General features: G+C 37.0%; 1 protein-coding gene across 1 annotated transcript in view; it reads left to right on the top strand.

Annotated features, from left to right (window-relative positions):
• WIPI2 (WD repeat domain, phosphoinositide interacting 2) overlaps positions 1-17,334 on the top strand; it is a 34,240-nt gene extending 16,906 nt beyond the window's left edge. The window contains exons 6-12 of the mRNA XM_069084758.1: positions 40-132; positions 961-1,031; positions 2,478-2,585; positions 4,103-4,267; positions 5,717-5,824; positions 11,699-11,829; positions 12,482-17,334. Of these exons, the coding sequence (XP_068940859.1) occupies positions 40-132; positions 961-1,031; positions 2,478-2,585; positions 4,103-4,267; positions 5,717-5,824; positions 11,699-11,829; positions 12,482-12,594 (789 nt within the window). The 3' untranslated portion in view covers positions 12,595-17,334. The remainder of the gene's footprint in view (positions 1-39; positions 133-960; positions 1,032-2,477; positions 2,586-4,102; positions 4,268-5,716; positions 5,825-11,698; positions 11,830-12,481) is intronic.
• The last annotated feature ends 680 nt before the right edge of the window (positions 17,335-18,014 follow it).

The following is an 18,014-nucleotide window of genomic DNA, read 5'->3' as shown; positions in this document are numbered from 1 at the left end:
CTTAATAACTCACATTTTATTTCTTTTTACATTTTTCAGAGGGCTGCCAATATGATACCAGCTCATGATAGTCCCCTAGCAGCCTTGGCTTTTGATGCAAGTGGTACCAAACTTGCCACTGCTTCTGAGAAGGTAGGTCATAATTTATTGTAGGTCAGAGGATTTCATTTAATATTTTTGGCAATACCATTCACACAGCCAATCCATGTAAACATTACAAAGAAAAGATAAGTCAATTGTTTTGCTTTAATTAGGTCCTTGAATGTAATTTTAACATCTGTTGCATATTTATAGAACTAAATTTAGAATTTGAGTCATATCAGAGACAGGTAGAAACAGAGGGGCATTCCCAACCATTACATAGGCTTTGAGCTGTTAAATAGAGAGCAAACAACTCTTACACATTAAATGAAACTTACTTTGCTTCAAAATACTTCTCATTTATTTTTAAGCTGTCTCTTCTTACAGTGAGCCCTCAGGGGAAATATGGTTAACTATAACCTTATCCTCCTTTCTTGCTGGCCCCAATGATAGATCCTGACTGGGAATAACCCACAGTTCTTATTGAACCCCCTTTTCTTTAATTAAATTCCTATCTTTTGTTCATCATCTTCATTACCTAATACAGCCTTCCCTCTCCTCACTACCTAGAGAGCTCTTTTATAACAAATTAAAAAAATAGGAAGAAGTTGGCACAACTAATAGCAAGTGGTTCAGTGATGATCCACATCCCATAATCCCCTACCACTGCAGAAAAGAGAAGGTATATTTTCAACTTTGGTCACTAATAGTTAAACAGAATTCTTTAAATTTTGAGGAGTTTGGAGGTTCTTTCCCTTTACATGGTGTTATTTGTGATATGTTTTCCTGTTTTCCCGTGTTTCTGTTTTTCTTATTTGTTTCTTACATTGCTTATAGTTAATAGCTTATCTAGATTATTTTTCCCTTTTCCTATCATAGGGAACTGTGATTAGAGTGTTTTCCATCCCAGAAGGACAAAAAATCTTTGAGTTCCGGAGAGGAGTAAAGAGGTAATGGTATATCAGTATTTCTTGGAAATGCTTTAGGATATATTTGGATTTCAGTTGTAGGTAATCTTCTATACCTAAAAAGTGGAGATAGGTTTAAACTGAAACAATAATTTAAGTTATATATGAAAAAGGATTTCCAGCAGTGAATTAAATTAATTTTAAATCTGGAATGATTTGTGTGGCACCACGTGAACCTGGAAACATTTTGACTTAAATGACTGCCACATTTCCCTTCCTGGCATAAATATAAATTTTATTACTTAGTTAACTTTTTCGATTTTAACAAAAGAATTCCACTTGCTATTGGAAAATTTTTAAGATTGTATCCACAGCACTCAGCTGGCCAGGGAAGAAACTGGTTATGACCCACCTTTGACATAGACTGGTTATGTGACCCTGGCCTAGTTACCTAGCCTCGCAGTGCCCTAGGCAACTCTTTAAAGACTAGGTGGCAGAAAAGGTGCCAGCCTGAACTGGTGGAAGAATATCTCACCAGCAGCTCCCTACAGGTCTGATCCCTTTCCCATAACGTGCTAAGTAGCAAATAGTATTGTAAGCAGTATAAATAACAGCTGGACTTCTTTACAAGTGGAGAAATCTCCAGGGGACGATAATTTGATCACAATTCCTTAATGAACTAGATTTGGGATTTCACTGCTTCACTGAGCCAATGGTTAGTGCCCTCTGCTAATAAAAATGTTATAAGCTGTGTAAGGGTTTTAATCCAGAATTTAAACTGGTTAGTTTCTGTTACAGTTCATATAACTAGTTAATAATCCTTGAACTAGAACTCTAAATCTTCCATTCATCAACAGTTCTGAAATAATTGACCCAAAATATGAATATGTCCTCAAATCAGTATGATGATGAGGCCTTATAGTATAACAAATGAAACATAAACTTCTTGGCCTTGCTAATTATGAGTGAAAATATCTTTTTGGCTACAATTAAATCCAGGGAGAACACTCTCTTGTTGATGCTTAGATATCATATTTAGAAAGTTCTACCATGTTAATGATATTAAAGGTTGCTGATTTGCAACAACTTATGTATGACTCAGATACTTTAATAGCCACGTGACCCCCCCCCCCAGCAAGTCATTCAACCTTTGCCTCAGTTTCTGTAAATACATATGTAGTATGTGCTTATAAATGTTTATTCCTTCTCTTTCCTCACAGATTGCTATATTTGACATAAGGAACTTATGTTAATTCATTGTGATGGTGTATTTTGCAGATTTCTTTTTCTTTTTGCCCCCTACTTCTTGAGAAAAAAAAAACAAACAGAATGAGAAACCCACATATCCTGTTATAGTAAATGTTTTATCACCATAGTCGTATCTAAGCAGATATTTCTTTAATATTCACTAGTGCCCTTTCTGGTGTTTTATTAGAGGGTAGAAGAGACTTTAAATTGTATCTTAACTTGATGAATCCTCCTCTCCAGGTGTGTAAGCATCTGTTCTTTGGCCTTCAGCATGGATGGAATGTTCCTCTCTGCATCCAGTAACACTGAAACAGTGCACATCTTCAAACTTGAGACTGTGAAAGAGAAGTGAGTCAGAATATTAGATTTTTTAGTTTTTAAATTTATTTGTTTTTAGTTTTCAACACTTACTTCCGTAAGTTTTAAATTATCCCCCTCCCTCCCCAAGATGGCCTGCAGTCCGATATAGACTCTACATATGCATTCCTATTGAATATGTTTTCATATTAGTCACGTTGTATAGAAGAAATATAATGAATGGGAGAAACCATGAGAAAGAAAAACAGAACATAAAAAAGGAAAGTCTGCTTTACTCTGCCTTCAAACTCCATAGTTCTTTCTCTGGATGTGGATAGAATTTTCCATTGTGAGTCCTTTGGAATTGTTTTAGGTCCTTGCATTGCCGAGAAGGGCTGAGTCTATCAAAGTCAGTCATTCATTGCACATTGTGTCTGGTAACTGTGTACAATGTTCTTCTGGTTCTACTCACTTCACTCAGCATCAGTTCATATAAGTCTTTATAGGTTTTGCTGAAGTCAGTTCATCAGAATATTTGAAATCAGAATATTTTACAAACTACATAAGCTTGGAAATGGACTTCTTAAAGGAGTAGAGAATTTTAGAGGTGATACAGGCAGAAACCATTTAGACAGCTAGACAGGACGGTGGCTAGACATCTGGGCCTGGAGTCGGGAAGACCTGTCTGTGGTCCATGTGGCCTCAGTCCCTTACCAACCTTGTCCCTGGACAAGTCACTTGCATTACTTTCCTCAACTGTAAGATAAGATCATAATAGCAATCTACTTAGCCAGGGTTGTTGTGAGGATCAAGTAAGATATCTGGTAGATAGTAGATGCTTGTCCGTTCTTTTCTTCCTTTCTTCCCCCTTCTATCACCCCACCACCACCACCACCAAATCCTTTCCATCTAGCCTTTATTTGAACATTACCTCTTTAAACAACTCATTTCTTTTTTGTGTCCCTCCAAAAAATTTTCCTGTAATATTAAGCTTTAATTTGCCACCTCTTCTCTTTTAACTTACGGGATAAAACAGCAGACTTTGGAATCAAATACCCCTTCTGACGCTTAAGGCCTGTGTGACTGTAGACAAGTCACTTGAATGGCTGGCCCTCGCTTTTATAGAATAGGTACTAGCCTCTGAGGTCCCTTTCAGCTCAAAATGCCTTTATAAAGTTGATTTACAATCAGGAAATAAATTTTTAAAAAGAAAAATAGTTTATGTTTATATGACATACATATACACATACCTAATATTGTGCAAAGTTATTGTGCCTGTATTTGGCATTGAAATGCATATTTTGTCTTTAAAGCAATAAAGAAATGGAACGGTATTAAATAATTGTATGTACACATGGTACTAGAGAGTTTTGTAGACCTTTTTTCCTTTAGAGAGCATTCCACTTTAATTTTTTCTTGACTTAGGAATGTGGAAGGTATTTCCGACTTCACAGGCTAACATTGATGAGGAAGTAGAAATTGAATTCATAAAGAATATACATTTTTTTCTATTCCTGGAGGGTTTTCATGAGGCAAATCAAGAAAATTGAAATTATTGTTTCTTCTAGACCTCAGGAGGAGCCCACCACCTGGACTGGTTACTTTGGGAAAGTGCTTATGGCCTCTACCAGCTATTTGCCTTCTCAAGTAACAGAAATGTTTAACCAGGGTAGAGCATTTGCTACTGTTCGACTACCATTCTGTGGTCACAAAAATATCTGTTCACTTGCCACGTGAGTATGGTGAAAGGTATTTGCATAATCTGATTTGCAGTGTTTATATTGAATGGCAAGGGAGTTCTTGATCATGGTGCAGCTGTAGGGTTTATTTGCTTAATAGTTGTGAGCGTGGGCAAATAACTTAATATCTCTCTGTGCATATTTCCTCATGTGAAATGACTTAAAAATTAGTTTGTAATTACCTGCTGTCACAGAGTTTACAGTCTGCAAATATAGAAAGCGATATAGAAATAATAACTCTTAGTATTGTTATCTTACACCACCTGATTAAGAACCCTTTGAATGATAATAGGATCCTCTAATTGCATTGAGGAAAAGTATTAAAAGAATTAGTGGAACATAATCGCTTTGATCTGAAAAATGTTGAACCAGAATTCTCAGTATCTTGAACACACATTGAAATTTTTTCGTTATTCATTAGTATTTATTGGTTTTTAAAATTTCAGTTGTGTGCTGAGTGCCCAGAGTTGATGCTAGCATTTACTGTATTTACAGTATTCATTGCATTTTCTGAAAGTCTTAACACAATTTTTCAGATTTGCTAGGTTTTTGCCTTTGTTGAACATCACTTTTCACAATGCCTTGTCTATAAGTAACTGTAGATGAATAAAAAGATGACCTTTTGCATTTTGATTACGTATGCTCCTTTGTTTCTCACTGGAGTCTAAAGGTGTTTAACTAGATTCCTCTTTTTTGCACTCCAAATGATCTTTTAAAATTAACTCATTTTTATTGATGCCCTTTTTATTCACTCCTTTTCTTCACCTTTCCCCTACCTAGGATGGGAAGTTACCCATCCCTTGTAACAAAGATTTTTTTAAAACTAACCAGATTGTCTGTATTTAGCAGTATGCCAAATTCTAGCTCTGCAGTAAATGTAGGGAGCTACATTTTTTCAACTCCTGAACTACCAAGCTTGGTCATCATAATTATTCAGTATTTATTTTTGTTTTCCAGATTCCATTCTAACAATTTGTTTTCATTTTTTTAAATATTTGACAAGGTCAGAGTTAAAATACCCATGTGTAAAGATGAGAATTTTAAGGTTTTTTTAATAGGAGTTTTACAGTTTTGTTTTGATCTCATTTGAAATTGTATGTTTCCTCATATAAACTGTAATTACCATTGTAATTACCGACTTTAGTTGACTAGTATTCTTTTGAGGTACAGTAGAACAGTGACTGGATTTGGAGTCAGAGGGGCTAGTATATGACCATAGGCAACTGCCTTGCCCTCTCTGAGTCTTTGCAAATAAGGGAACTTCTGAGGTCTTTTCCAGTGCTAAATCTGTGACCTGAGATCCCTCTGTTAATGTGGGAGAACATTTTTAGCTCTCCAGGGTCATTCAGTAAGCTCATTGTGATGGATTGATAAGGCTAATTCTAGTTTTGAAAGAAACATGATGCTGGAATGCTCACCTTTAAACCATTTCCTCCTCTCTAGAATTCAGAAGATTCCCCGATTATTAGTGGGAGCTTCTGATGGATACTTATATATGTATAACCTGGATCCTCAGGAAGGAGGGGAGTGCACGCTGATGAAACAGCACAAGTAAGTTTAATTGATTTCAAAGTATGCCTCTCCTCCCACATTATAAGTTCTTTTTCAAGAAGTGGTTAGAGGGAAGGAGAGAAGTCCATGGTTCAGTATAACAGAGATGATGCTAATATTTACTATATTTACAGTATTCATTGCATTTTCTGAAAGTCTAACACAGTTTTTCAGATTTGCTAGGTTTTTGCCTTTGTTGAACATCACTTTTCAGAATGAAGCTTGATGAGGTTTTTGAGGATAGGAACTGTTTTATTTTTATTCCAAGGATCTAGCTTAGTTCTTGATACATAAGGTCTTAATAAAATGCAAATTGATTGATGTCTTGGACAGAGAAGGCATTACAATTGTATGTCGCCACTAGAGCATCATGCTTTGAATTTTGCATGGAAAAGCCAAGCACTTGAATTAAGTGGAATTAAGTGATACTTGCTTTCTTGATTCTCACTTTAAGCAAACCAATATGAAAGCAATTAGTGGAAGTTCTTAAATATGTCTTGATTTGTGAAAATTTCATTTAGTTCCATTTGTTCTGTTTTTTGTTTTTGTTTTTAGTATCTTTTCAAAGAAACAGAGTAGGAAAGAATTACCACACTTCCCTCCACAGGGTCATTGAAGTGAATGAGCCCTACCAGATTAACTTCTGAGTGGTACATAACTAACTTAAGGAAGTACTCCTTTGCTTGCAGAACACAGTGACTGAGGCTTGCTATCGCTGGGCTGGACCAAGCAGGTAGCTCCCTCAAGTCTGGCTCCTCAACCAAACTCCTACAAATAGATGTAACCTGGAAGAACAGTAAACCAAAGAACCCAGCCATAAAAAAACCATTATGGTAGTAAGGATACGATAAAAAATACAGAAAAAGAGAATGACACTAAGAACTTCTACAAGTCTTTGAGAAAGCACAATTTGGGCACAAACAACTAGAATGCCTGGAGGAAATAAAGCAAATTCAGTGAAAGCATCAGAGAAAAAAGAATTGGAAAAGAGATTAACAGCTTGCCCCTACAGGTGCAAAACCTTGCCCAAGCAACAAACTCCCTGAAAATGAGAATGGACTAAATAGAAGCCAGTGACTCCATGAGATAACAAGAAATAAAAACAAATTCAAAAACCTACAAAAAGAAAATGTATCACAAAAACAACTAATTTGGAAAATGGATCGAAGGGAAAAAAACTTAATCATTGGACCATCAAGAGTTTTTTTGCAGAGACCAAAAAAGGAGCCTAGACAACAAGTCTACCTAGATATCTTAGAACCTGTGGGAGAAGTAGAAACAAAGAAAATACTAGTCACTTCCTGAAAGAAATTCCAAAATGAAAACTTCCAGGAACATTTGTAGCCAAAATCAAAAATTTCTGAGTCAAATAATGGAAGAAGGGAAAAATTCAGATACCAAGGATCCACAGTTAGGATCACATGTGGTTTAGCAGCCACCATTGTAAAGGAGCAGAGAACTTGGAATATATTCTGGAAGGCAAAGGGTATAGACTTAAACAAAATTGATTTTGTTGCTACAGAGGGAAAATCAACCTTGATGGCAATAGAATTCCTGATGGAGGTGACAACTGCATGTACACGGAGGAAGGAAGGGAAACATAAAAAAGCAAACATGAATGAACAATAAAAACAAGGATAAATGGCCTACATTCAAATGTGGGGAGATGACACTCTGAACTCTGTCATCATTAAAGAAAATCTAATTCTTCCCACGGCCTGAAAGTAGTTTTGTTATGTCTTAAGGATCTTAGGAGAAGAATGGAAAAAAAGGGAAAATCTGAATACACTTGAAGGGAAGTGTTAAGGAAGATTAAGAAAAATTATTTCATAAGAGTGGGAAAGTAGGCATCTATACAAATAAGGGGGTAGGGAGAGCATTGATTCATCCTCAAAGGAAAGCATACAGACATATACATACAGTTGGGTACAGAAGTATATTTTATTCAACAGTGAAATGGGAGGAAAAGGGAAGGGGAAAATAGAGACACGGATTAGTCCTAAGCAAAACAAGAATGTACAAAAATGTGGCCCTTTTTGAGATGGCAAAGAATGGGAATTTGAGGAAGTTTCCGTAAATGGGAGAATGAACAAGTTACAGCATATAGATGTGATAAAAGTTTTCTAACTACTGTACTATAAGAAGTAACAGAGGGGATGGTTTCCAAAAAAAGCTGGGAAGACAATAACTGGTATGGAGTGAGTGAAGGGAACAGAGCCAGGAGAACAGTTTGTACAGTAACAGTACGGTAAAAACAACTTGAAAAGAATTAGGAACTCTATTCACTAGTTGGTCATTATATTGATAAATGTTTTCAGCATTATCAGAGACATGGTACCTGCCTCCTGATAGTGAAAGAGGTACAGAATGAAACAATTTTTTAAAAAATATAACTATTAGGAAAATTTTTTGCTTGATCATGCATGTTTGTAACAGGTTTTGATTTTATTCTCAATTGTGGGGGTAGGGTTGATGAGAAAGTGAAAAGGGTTTTTTTTGGGGGGTGTTGCTGCCTGATAAAAACAAAGTAAAAAGATACTCATTTACCTAGGTTTAGGAAACTATGGAACCTTTTTTGCAACCCAATCCCTAGTTCCCCTTTACATTAATACACTGTAATCTGTTTAGTTATTCCCCCATTGATGGGCAATTAATAAATGCTGTGCACCTTCACTTTTTCTTATAACATATAAGTTCATAGTATAGAACTTAATAAAGTTCCACATGTATAGGAAATCAGTTTCCCACAGACCTGCAGACTTAGCAAAGAACTTTTGGTTGTATTTATCAGAAGTTACTGCTTACTTAGTATTTACCAAGAGCTTGCTTTGGTGCTCAAAGTAGCTTTCTCATGCCCAAAGTCAGAAAAGAAAAATCAGGTTCTTATTACAGCAGAGAAACTGGTCCCAGTGGAGCTTCCCAGACCTTGCAGGGTTTACTGTGGGTCACCCCTTAAGCCTCCAGTGTCAGATTGGTTTGTGTAGCAACTGAGTACAAGGAGCTATAGCAAACAGGTCCTGGTTCTAGGATTGGGAAACTGCCTCTTCTGCTAAGGCGTATTTCCTCTTCTCTGATCCTACATTTACAGGATTTAAACCTATAAAATTTTTGTGGGTTCTTGTAGCAGCATAGGACCTTAAACATTTCTCCAGAGATTCCTCATATCACTTGGGAATCTAACTAGATGCCTACCCAGTAAAATCTACTGGTTCCTGAAAAATAACACCCAGCATTTTCTCCAGGGAACTCTGAAACACCTTAGTTAATCCAGTTGAATGCCCAGACAATCTCCACAGGTGTCTTTCCACAAGGGGACACAGCAAATCTTTGTGGTCCCTCAAATAGGTCACCCAGCATTTTCTCTAGGGAGCTCTGAAACACATAGGAAATATAGAAAAAAATCCCAAGGTGTCTCTTTATGAATCACACCAAAGTATTGCCGAGAGTGACTATATCATACGTGATTCCAAAAGGATACCCAAAATTTCCTCAGAAGATCCGTTGAAACTGTGAGGACCATCCATGTGGGTTTTTTTTTTCTCCCATCTCCCCAACTGTATTCCGAAAAAAGAGAATTCTCCTAACAAATATGCACAGGCCAATAGAATAAAGTCCTACAGTGACTGTGTCCTAAAAAGTTTTCTCATTTTCCATTGGTAAGTCCATCACCTGTCTGGAAGAATGGGATAGTGTGCTACACCTCAGTACATTGGAAATCGAGCAAAGTTTTTTTGAAGTCTTTCAAAATTGTTTTCATAAGGTTATTATATTGTCTTAGTTCTGCTTACTTCAGTTTTCTGTCATTGTCTGGCACAGTTATAGTTCATTACAGTAAAGTATTTAAGGATATGTTGCTAAACAGAAAGGGTTACAAAGAAAGGCAAAAACAGTCTGTCAAGCTCATAGTGTAAAGGCGCAGAAAACATGCAAGCAATCACTTACAAAATGTAGACAGTATATTAGAGATCATTTCAGAAGAAACACACTAAGATTAAGGAGGGATGCTAGAGGCTTCTTGGGAAAGTCCTAGAGGAGACTTTACTTACATAGCACATACATTTGGAAGCACTCTTCCCATTCATGCAATTTTAAAACACCTTTTTTTTAAAATTTTAAAACAAAGCATTGGAATGATGGATGCAGTACTATTGCTTTGTTCTCACTTTAAGTAAGGCAGCATATAAATTAGAAAAATTCCATTATGCATAATTAAATTTTTTTTTTTTTTGCAAAGGAATATTTACTGAGAAAGTTGAGCAAAGGTCAGTTACAAAAACATCCTGCCACACTAGGGCATACTCCAGTCCCTGGAGAGAATGAACTCAAAACTTCAAGTGATGGCTATCAGTCAGGAAGCATTCAGCATTATACTAAGTGCTAGGCATACAAAGTAAGGGAAAGGAGTGGGATTGGGGGGTGGGGGAGTTGGGGGTCAGGAGTAGGGTCACAAAGAAAGGATTGGTTCAGGTTCCACCACCTGCAAAGTTTGTGACCTTGCTTTGAAGTTAATTGGTTCAGTAAACAAACATTTGTTAAACCCTGTAAGTACAGGGAATATAAGGATATATACAGGGTCATCTCAAAGGGAAGTCTTAAGCGGTGGGGTGGCTGGGAAAGACCCTCCATGAAGAAAGGGAAGGAGGACATTCTAGGAATGGTAGTCAGCAAAAGGGCAAAACGTCCAGAGATGGAGTGTCTTGAGCAAAGTACAGCAAGGAGTGATATGGTCAGACGGGTTTTAGGGAGATCATTTTAGAAGCTGTGTGGAGGATAGGTTATAGTGAGAGAGACCAACCAGAAGGTTATTGCAGTCGTTCGGGTATGAGGGCATGATGGTATGAACCAGGGTGGTGACTGGGTGGATAGAGGAGAGAAATGTTATGAAGTAGAATAGCAGCATTGGAAATGTGCTGTGAATTCAAGGGAGGAATCAACTTGACAGGTTTTGGACTAGGAGAATGGCCATTCCCAATTGTACTGTAATAGGGAAGTTAGAAAGAGGAGAGGAATTGGGATGCAGTAACCAAGATGGCAATTGATGTGAGCTTGGGACTCAGAAGACAAGTCAGGGCTAGCTAAATAGATCAGATCATCTGCATAGGGATGGTAATTGAACTCCTGGGATCTGATGAGATCACAAAGGGAGATAGATTCAGCTGAGTGGGGCTGACATTGTAGTTGCCCCTCAGCTTCTGGCATGCATTGTCTCCGTTGCTGGATTAAGTGACTGCTGCACTGGGACAAGCTGGTTCTTCAGAGTTACCCTTTCCAGATTTTGTTGATGCAACCAGCAGGAATTGAAGTGTCTCTGTTCTTGGCCAGTCTTACCATTTTATGTAGTTATCTCTCTTGCTGATCTCAGCTCGCTTGGATTCAGTTATTACTATGAAAATGATCCCCAGATGTTTGTGTCTGCATTGGTTTCTGTTGTGTTGCTATCCTCCATCTCCAAATATCTCCCAAGCCAGATGTTCTACTGGCATCTCATCTTGGCAAAATCAAAACTCTTTTCCCCCCCAATTTCTACCCACTTCCAAACTTCCCCTATAGCTGTTAAGGGCACCATCATCTCGGTCTCTCGGGCCTATAGCCTCATTTTCCTCAACTCCTCACATACCCAGATATTGCCAAGTCTTGGCATTACTACCTTCATAGCCTCTCTCATTCATTCTCTTTACTTACACCTTCTTTCTATCATCATCCTAGCTCAGGGCCTCATCACTCCTTCAACTAGAGCAATAGCTTTCCAAGTGTTTTTTGGTTTTCTTATAATCTTCAGTGTCTGAACCTTTTCTATGTTGGTGTTGGAGTACATGATATAGTGATATTACAGTTACAGCATGGCAGTTAGACATTCTTTCTGAATATCTCCAGGTTGGATGGCAGCATGGAGCCGGCCAATGAGATCTTAGAATCTGCATCCCATGACCGTCCGTTAGTGGCTCAGACCTACAGTGCTGCTGTGCCAAGAGGTACTTATGTGCCCTCCTCGCCTACGAGACATGGTAAGGGGGAATAGCAGAAATCTTCTGGGGGCGGCCAGGTAGCACAGCGAGTAAGAGCACCGGCTCCAGTGTCAGAATGACCTGGAGATCGAATACGGGCTCAGACACTCAGCACTACACCCAGAAATAACTGGCCGTATAACCTTGAGCAAGTTACTGAACCCTGATTGCTTTAAAAAAAAAAAAGAAATCTTCTGAATATTAAATAGGAATATTTCAGAGAACTATAAAGATAACCTGCCTAGTGTCTGCTGCTGCTGGTTCTTTTGTAGATTTTAAGAATCAGTATGACAGGAAAATAGTTTCTCTGGCTCTGCTTTTTTCTTTTGATAGGCCAAACATTGGAAGAACAATAGTGTTAAGTTGGCCATCTTTTCCACTAATATACCTACTTAACAACTATGGGTAGTCAGCTATATCGAATACTTTGTAATTTTTGATTGTGCTGATAGCATTTAAGCCCATTTCATTTTTTGAGCTCTTTATCAATGCATGTTTGAAATTTAGAATTTTGTTTCAGTATTTTGACAGCATGAGATACTCAGAGCTGCAGATATTTCTAAGACTTTCTAATATTCAACAACTTTTTTCAGCTTAATCCTGAAGTTATTTTTTATACCCTCCAAATACTCTTATCACCATTTCTTTGCAGCATACACAGAGGAACTGGGTGCAGTGGGTGGTGCTTGTCTGGAAGATGAAACCAATGCACTACGATTGGATGAAGACAGTGAGCATCCTCCCATGATTCTTCGGACTGAATGAACTTTGACCTGTGAACTCTAACCCCTTCAAGCAGAGAACGCTGGCTTGATACTTCTTTGAGGACTCTGTGTTAAGCTGCTATGAACTTTGACGTGATTTGGGGAAACAGGATGGCAGAGACATTAAGTTGTAGCTGTAGACTAATTCTATACTATTGAGAAAATATATTGTTTTCACTTCTGTGGCTTTTAATCTTTATCTATTTTAGCTTTCTTGGTTGTGTTTTTTTCCCCATTTATTTGCCAAAATCAGCTTTTTGGTGAACCCATAGAACCTCCTCGCTTTGCATGCATTCATGTGCCAAGCTATCATAGGAGAAAGAGAAGCCACTTTGTAACAAACTAAAGTTTGTATTTCTTTTTATACTTGTATATAATAGTAAGTATATATAAAGAAAGTGTGAAAACATGATTCTTAATGCTGAGGTTAGTTCTGCACTGACAAAGGTCCAGAAAGTTTCTTATGCATGGGCTTGTCGGTGTGCTTTAGTGACTGACGTGTGACCTTTTAAGAGACACCCTCTTTCTTCAGTCCCCACTCCTGGACCATTTTTTAAAAATTTATTTTATTTTTCATTAATTAAATTCCTCCTGAATGTTGCTCATTTGTGGGACTTCTTCTGTGGTGGACTTTTCTTTTGTTCTTGGTTTTGTTTTGTGGGAGTTGGACAAGGGAGGTCTGTTTTCAGATCAAAAGCCACCTCCTTCCCCTCAGCATATGAAGTAGAAAAAGTACTTGAAAACATCTAGGGAATAAGATGGCACGTGTAGTTAAATCAGCTGTTCCTTATTTTAGATTTCAGTAGTTTTATTTTTTTGAATCAGCGTGCTGACTTTAAGGAGAGTGCCTATCAACTTAGTTATTGAGGAGAGCACAAAAAAACCTTTAATTCAATCTGTAACTAAGCTGTTCTTCTTACTGTAACTTCACCCTTTCCATTCTGTAAGGATTTTATCTTTATAAGAGAAATTTTGAGGCACAGAAATATGCGAAGAAACTGGATATAAAATAGCTACTTATGTAGGTTGTGTTCTGTGTACCTTCTGTGTCCTAATTTTTTGAGATGTATTTAACAAACTATGAGATTGTGGTTCTAAATGTCACTACTCTTGTCAGATTCCCTTTTCCTTTTTTTTTTTAAAATGGGAGATAGAGGCTAAACCATCCCGCATTACCTCAAACTCTGCATTCCAAAACAAGACACAAACCAGTTTATTTTGTGATAGAAACTAATGGTTTGAAAGATACAAATCTAACTCAGGGCTGGGCTTAAATATTGATAAAGAGAAGCAAGAAAATGTTTAAACTAAGGTTTTGGTTTCGTTGTTGAGTTTTGAACAAGTAGGCAGGAGTGAAGGAGGGGAGTTTGTTTTCATATTTGCTTTTTGTGTCATGGTCACTGCATTAAGCCATATGTTGAAAGGAAAAAAAGTCAATTTACAGGTGGTAACCAAAGTTACCATCAGTAAAACAAATCTCTAAGGCAAAATCCTGGCTGCATGTTATCTCCCTCCATCTGTTCAGAAATCAGTTCTGTAAGTTGGTAAAGACAAGGAGACAAAAGGTATAGGTCTGGTAAGCATCTAAATGAATAAAGTGGTAAAAAAAAAAAAAAAAAAACAAATGAGGGCTACCCATATTTCTCTTTAAACAAAAATTTTGGTTGTATTCCCTGGAGCCTTGCTATAAAGTGATTCCGAGGAGCATTGTGGAGTCATTTAGGTATATCTTGGAGTTGAAGTCGTAGAAATGTTGTGCAGAATTTTCTTACCTTTGTCATAGTCGTTGTGGCATGGCCTCTGGGAACACTTTTGCAGAAAGATTCCGCTTTCTATAGCTCAAGTTATCTTTGATAACTAGCCTTAAGTTTTCTTTTTTAGTGCTCTGCACCACCAGGATATGGTGCTGGATTTCATGTCTAGGTTTTGCAGTTCAGAGTAAGCAGTCCTCCCGTTAACACTTTAGAACCCAGCTTAGGGTTTTGTTTTGTTTTGTTGGTTGGGTTTTGGGTTTGGGGTATTTTTTTTGTTTTGTTTCTGGATGAAGAAGGAACTGCTTTTTCCTGTTCTTTGTAGTGAATGGTCATTCACATTATTTTGGGGGCGTACATATATATATTTATTTATTTATTGGGATGGATTTGAAGGGCTGGATTTCCTTTCATAATAAGGCAGTTACTAGGGGTAAAAGATACACATTTGCATCCTTCTTTGATACCACTAGTGCCAAAAGTGTTTTTGGGAGGTGTGACTGGCAGAGAAGGGAAGGTAAGATAAGTAAAAGCTACATTTATTAGAAGAAAAGGAAATAATCTTTGACTTTAAACATAAAGTTTTAGTGTACCTCAAAATGGAAGTTAGCATTTCTTATTGAGAGCCTACTTTATTGGTGAACTTTTAACCAACCTTTTTACTATTTCACTGCCCATTAGTAGTACCTGTTCCATTTGGGAATGGAAAAAAAAGGTGAGGAATCAAAATTTAATCTAATATATATTATTAGATAGGGATCAATAATCCCTTTAGCATGTGGTAGGGATTGGTAGAGTGCCTCTAGCAGGTGCCACAGGTTACCTACTTAGTTAGATGCTCTGATAGAGCAGAGATAAATGTTACTAAAAATTACACTATACCTTGGCCCAGTTCTACATATCCTGTTAATTTGCTGAACTTTGAATAAAGTCCTATTATTTTTGTTGTTGTTAGACCAAATTTGTTCAATTTCTTTTAAAAGAGAGAAAGCCTAGTGACCTAGTTTGAGCCAGGATCAAACTATTGAATTTTTAGAAAAACTTCAACTCACCAAATTCAGTTCTAGGTCTTTGGATATAAGACTTGGTAGAAGACATCTATTAGCAATGATTAGTGTCTTGAATTACCTATGGATTTCATATACATGCTATTTTTATTTCTCAGTACCAGAAGTAATGAGCTAACTGTGTGTATAGTCCAGCCCTTGTTTGTGGTAAAGTTGAAGGCTAGTTCATAACCTGTCTTGGCACTGATTCTTCAGGCATTTATTCTTAAGTCAAACAGACTCTACTGGTATTTGAGTTACCTTTTTTTTGCCAGAGTGTGAGTCTTTTGGACTCTAGTGTTAGTTTATGATCCCACTAAAAAGTTCATTTGCCATAATATTGCTGTATTAAGCAAAGACAGACGATCAACACCAATTTTGACCATATTGTTTCTGTTGTGTCTTGGTTAGAGAGCTCTAGTGAGTCATGTTTAGTGAACCAGGATATCTTGGCATGTATGTATTCTGTTTCTGCTCTTCCCTAGGACCACAAGAACCTATATATTAGCCAAATCATTGATCCTCTCCTTTCCTGGGGTAGGGAGATAACTTTGCTACCATTCAGACTGTCCCTTCCCCCACACCCACCAAGTCTGGTTCCATTTCACCTCTTTCCAGGATATCCCTAGGGTAAGAAAAAGGGTCAGCAGCTGCCTCACCAGATTGTGGTTTTGAGTGATTCCAAAAGTGATGTGGGAACAACTGAGAAACTTTTGGATGTTTCCTTTCTACTATTTACCTTCTTTGTTTCCCCTGCAGCCTCTAAACAGCCTCTTTTCCTTTTCTTCACAGATCATCTCTCCTTCCCTCCAACCACATACAGTGTGTCACACACAACAAATGAGAGCTGTCAAGGTGTCACAAAATGATATTTTTAAATGGTGTAATGTTGACTGTTCTACAAAGGGGCTATTTGTAGATAATTGCATAAGGAAAGTTGAGACCCTACAGATGATAGTGACCACAACAATCAAAAGGAGTTGGAAAAATTTTTTTTTTGTATTCCTTTTATATTTTATATTTTCTTGACTTTCATAACGGAGTTGGCACAAATTATAGCATGACTTTATAATAGATATAGATAAGTATCTCTTTTGCATGCTGAATGACTGAGTCACTTAATTGAAAAGAATATTTGATAGTTTTGTGCTTGAGCAACTAAAAATCCAAATATATTTTCCAAGTGTACTTAATAATTATCGAAACCAAAAAGGATGCATTTAGGTGAGAGCTTTTGTCTTTTGTTCTACGACACCAGAGTTGAGAGCTGATAGCTCTTTCATCTTGACATAAGAAGATAGCACACTTGAGCTATTGGTGCAATTCTGGTAGAATGCATTATCTAGAACTCTGGTTCTCTGTATGTGCGTAACTTATTTCAGGTTGAAATTACACATTTGGAGGCATTTATCAAGCAGCCAGATTTTTCATGTGTATATTTTAGTTCTTACCTGACCAGGGTCTTAACATACTTTGGTCCATATTGGATCTCTTTTCCCTTCTCAGTACTTTGTTCACATTGTCTTAAGATTCTGCAAGTTTCAGATGGGGTTCCTGAAATTGCTTTGAATAGACAGGACTTCCTTTTCCCCCCTTCTTTTTTCATCCATTATCAATGATGGACTAGGGAAGAATTTGACTTTGATAAGTCAGACCTTATTAAAGCTTACAATTTGATAGAGCCTTTTATTGTCTCACCTCCATATTGTCTGGTGCATTTTTTTTTTCTTTTTACTGAATTTTAATTTAAATTTCTTTTCCCATTTCCTTTTCGGATAAAGCTGTAGCATGTGTTGCTAATATTTGTCTTGTATGTGTGTATAAACACTGTAAAAGTATGCTTACAAATTCCATTCCATTCCATGAACTGTCCAGATCTGATCAAAAGCCCTTTGCTGTTTAGAATTCTATAACTGCATAAGACATTAAACCTGTGTTGTTATACATGTTGTCTTTCTTTAATTCATTGCATGTTCACAGGAAAGTAGTACATCTATTTGTAGCAGGCATTCATCTTAATTATACTCAGTACGTTTCAGCAGCAGCCACATCAGAACTCTGAAGCTAGATTGAAATCACACTAAGAATTTTGTTCATATGAATTATTGTATTGTGTCTGTCTTATTTTTTAAGAAAGTAGATTATATAATTCACTCTACCAGAATTCTTTTCCTATGGCCTAATATGGGAGTAAAAAGTTAGTAAGTAATTCATGTTTACATCCCTGAAGTCATTTACTTGACTTTGGGGGGACAAAAGGGAATAAGTATTTTTTAGCAGGTATGGGAAATAATCAAAATTAATAACCAGTTATCTTATCTGAATTGATGTCATTGGGGAAGTGAGTGTAATGAAGAAAATTACATCACATTGTACTTGCATTTTTTTTTCAAGTCCAAACCTGAGATTTCATGGGTGAAGGGAATTCCCAGGAAGAAAACTAAATGCAGATCAGCAATTTTGCAATTTAGTTGCCTGGGACACTGAAATGCTAAGTGACATTTCCTTGCTATCTCAAAACTGAATATATATTTAGAGACTGGACTTGAACACAGGTTTTCTTGGCTTAGAATCAGGCTCTGTTCATTATGTATTGCCTGTCTTCTAGTGCATAGAATTGACTT

This window comes from Petaurus breviceps, unplaced genomic scaffold (assembly GCF_028583685.1).
Source record: "Petaurus breviceps papuanus isolate PSGF00001 unplaced genomic scaffold, PetGlider_PUasm1.0 175, whole genome shotgun sequence".
Lineage (NCBI taxonomy): Eukaryota > Metazoa > Chordata > Mammalia > Diprotodontia > Petauridae > Petaurus > Petaurus breviceps.
Note: the sequence above shows the minus strand (reverse complement) of the source record. Positions and strands in the feature narration are given on the sequence as shown.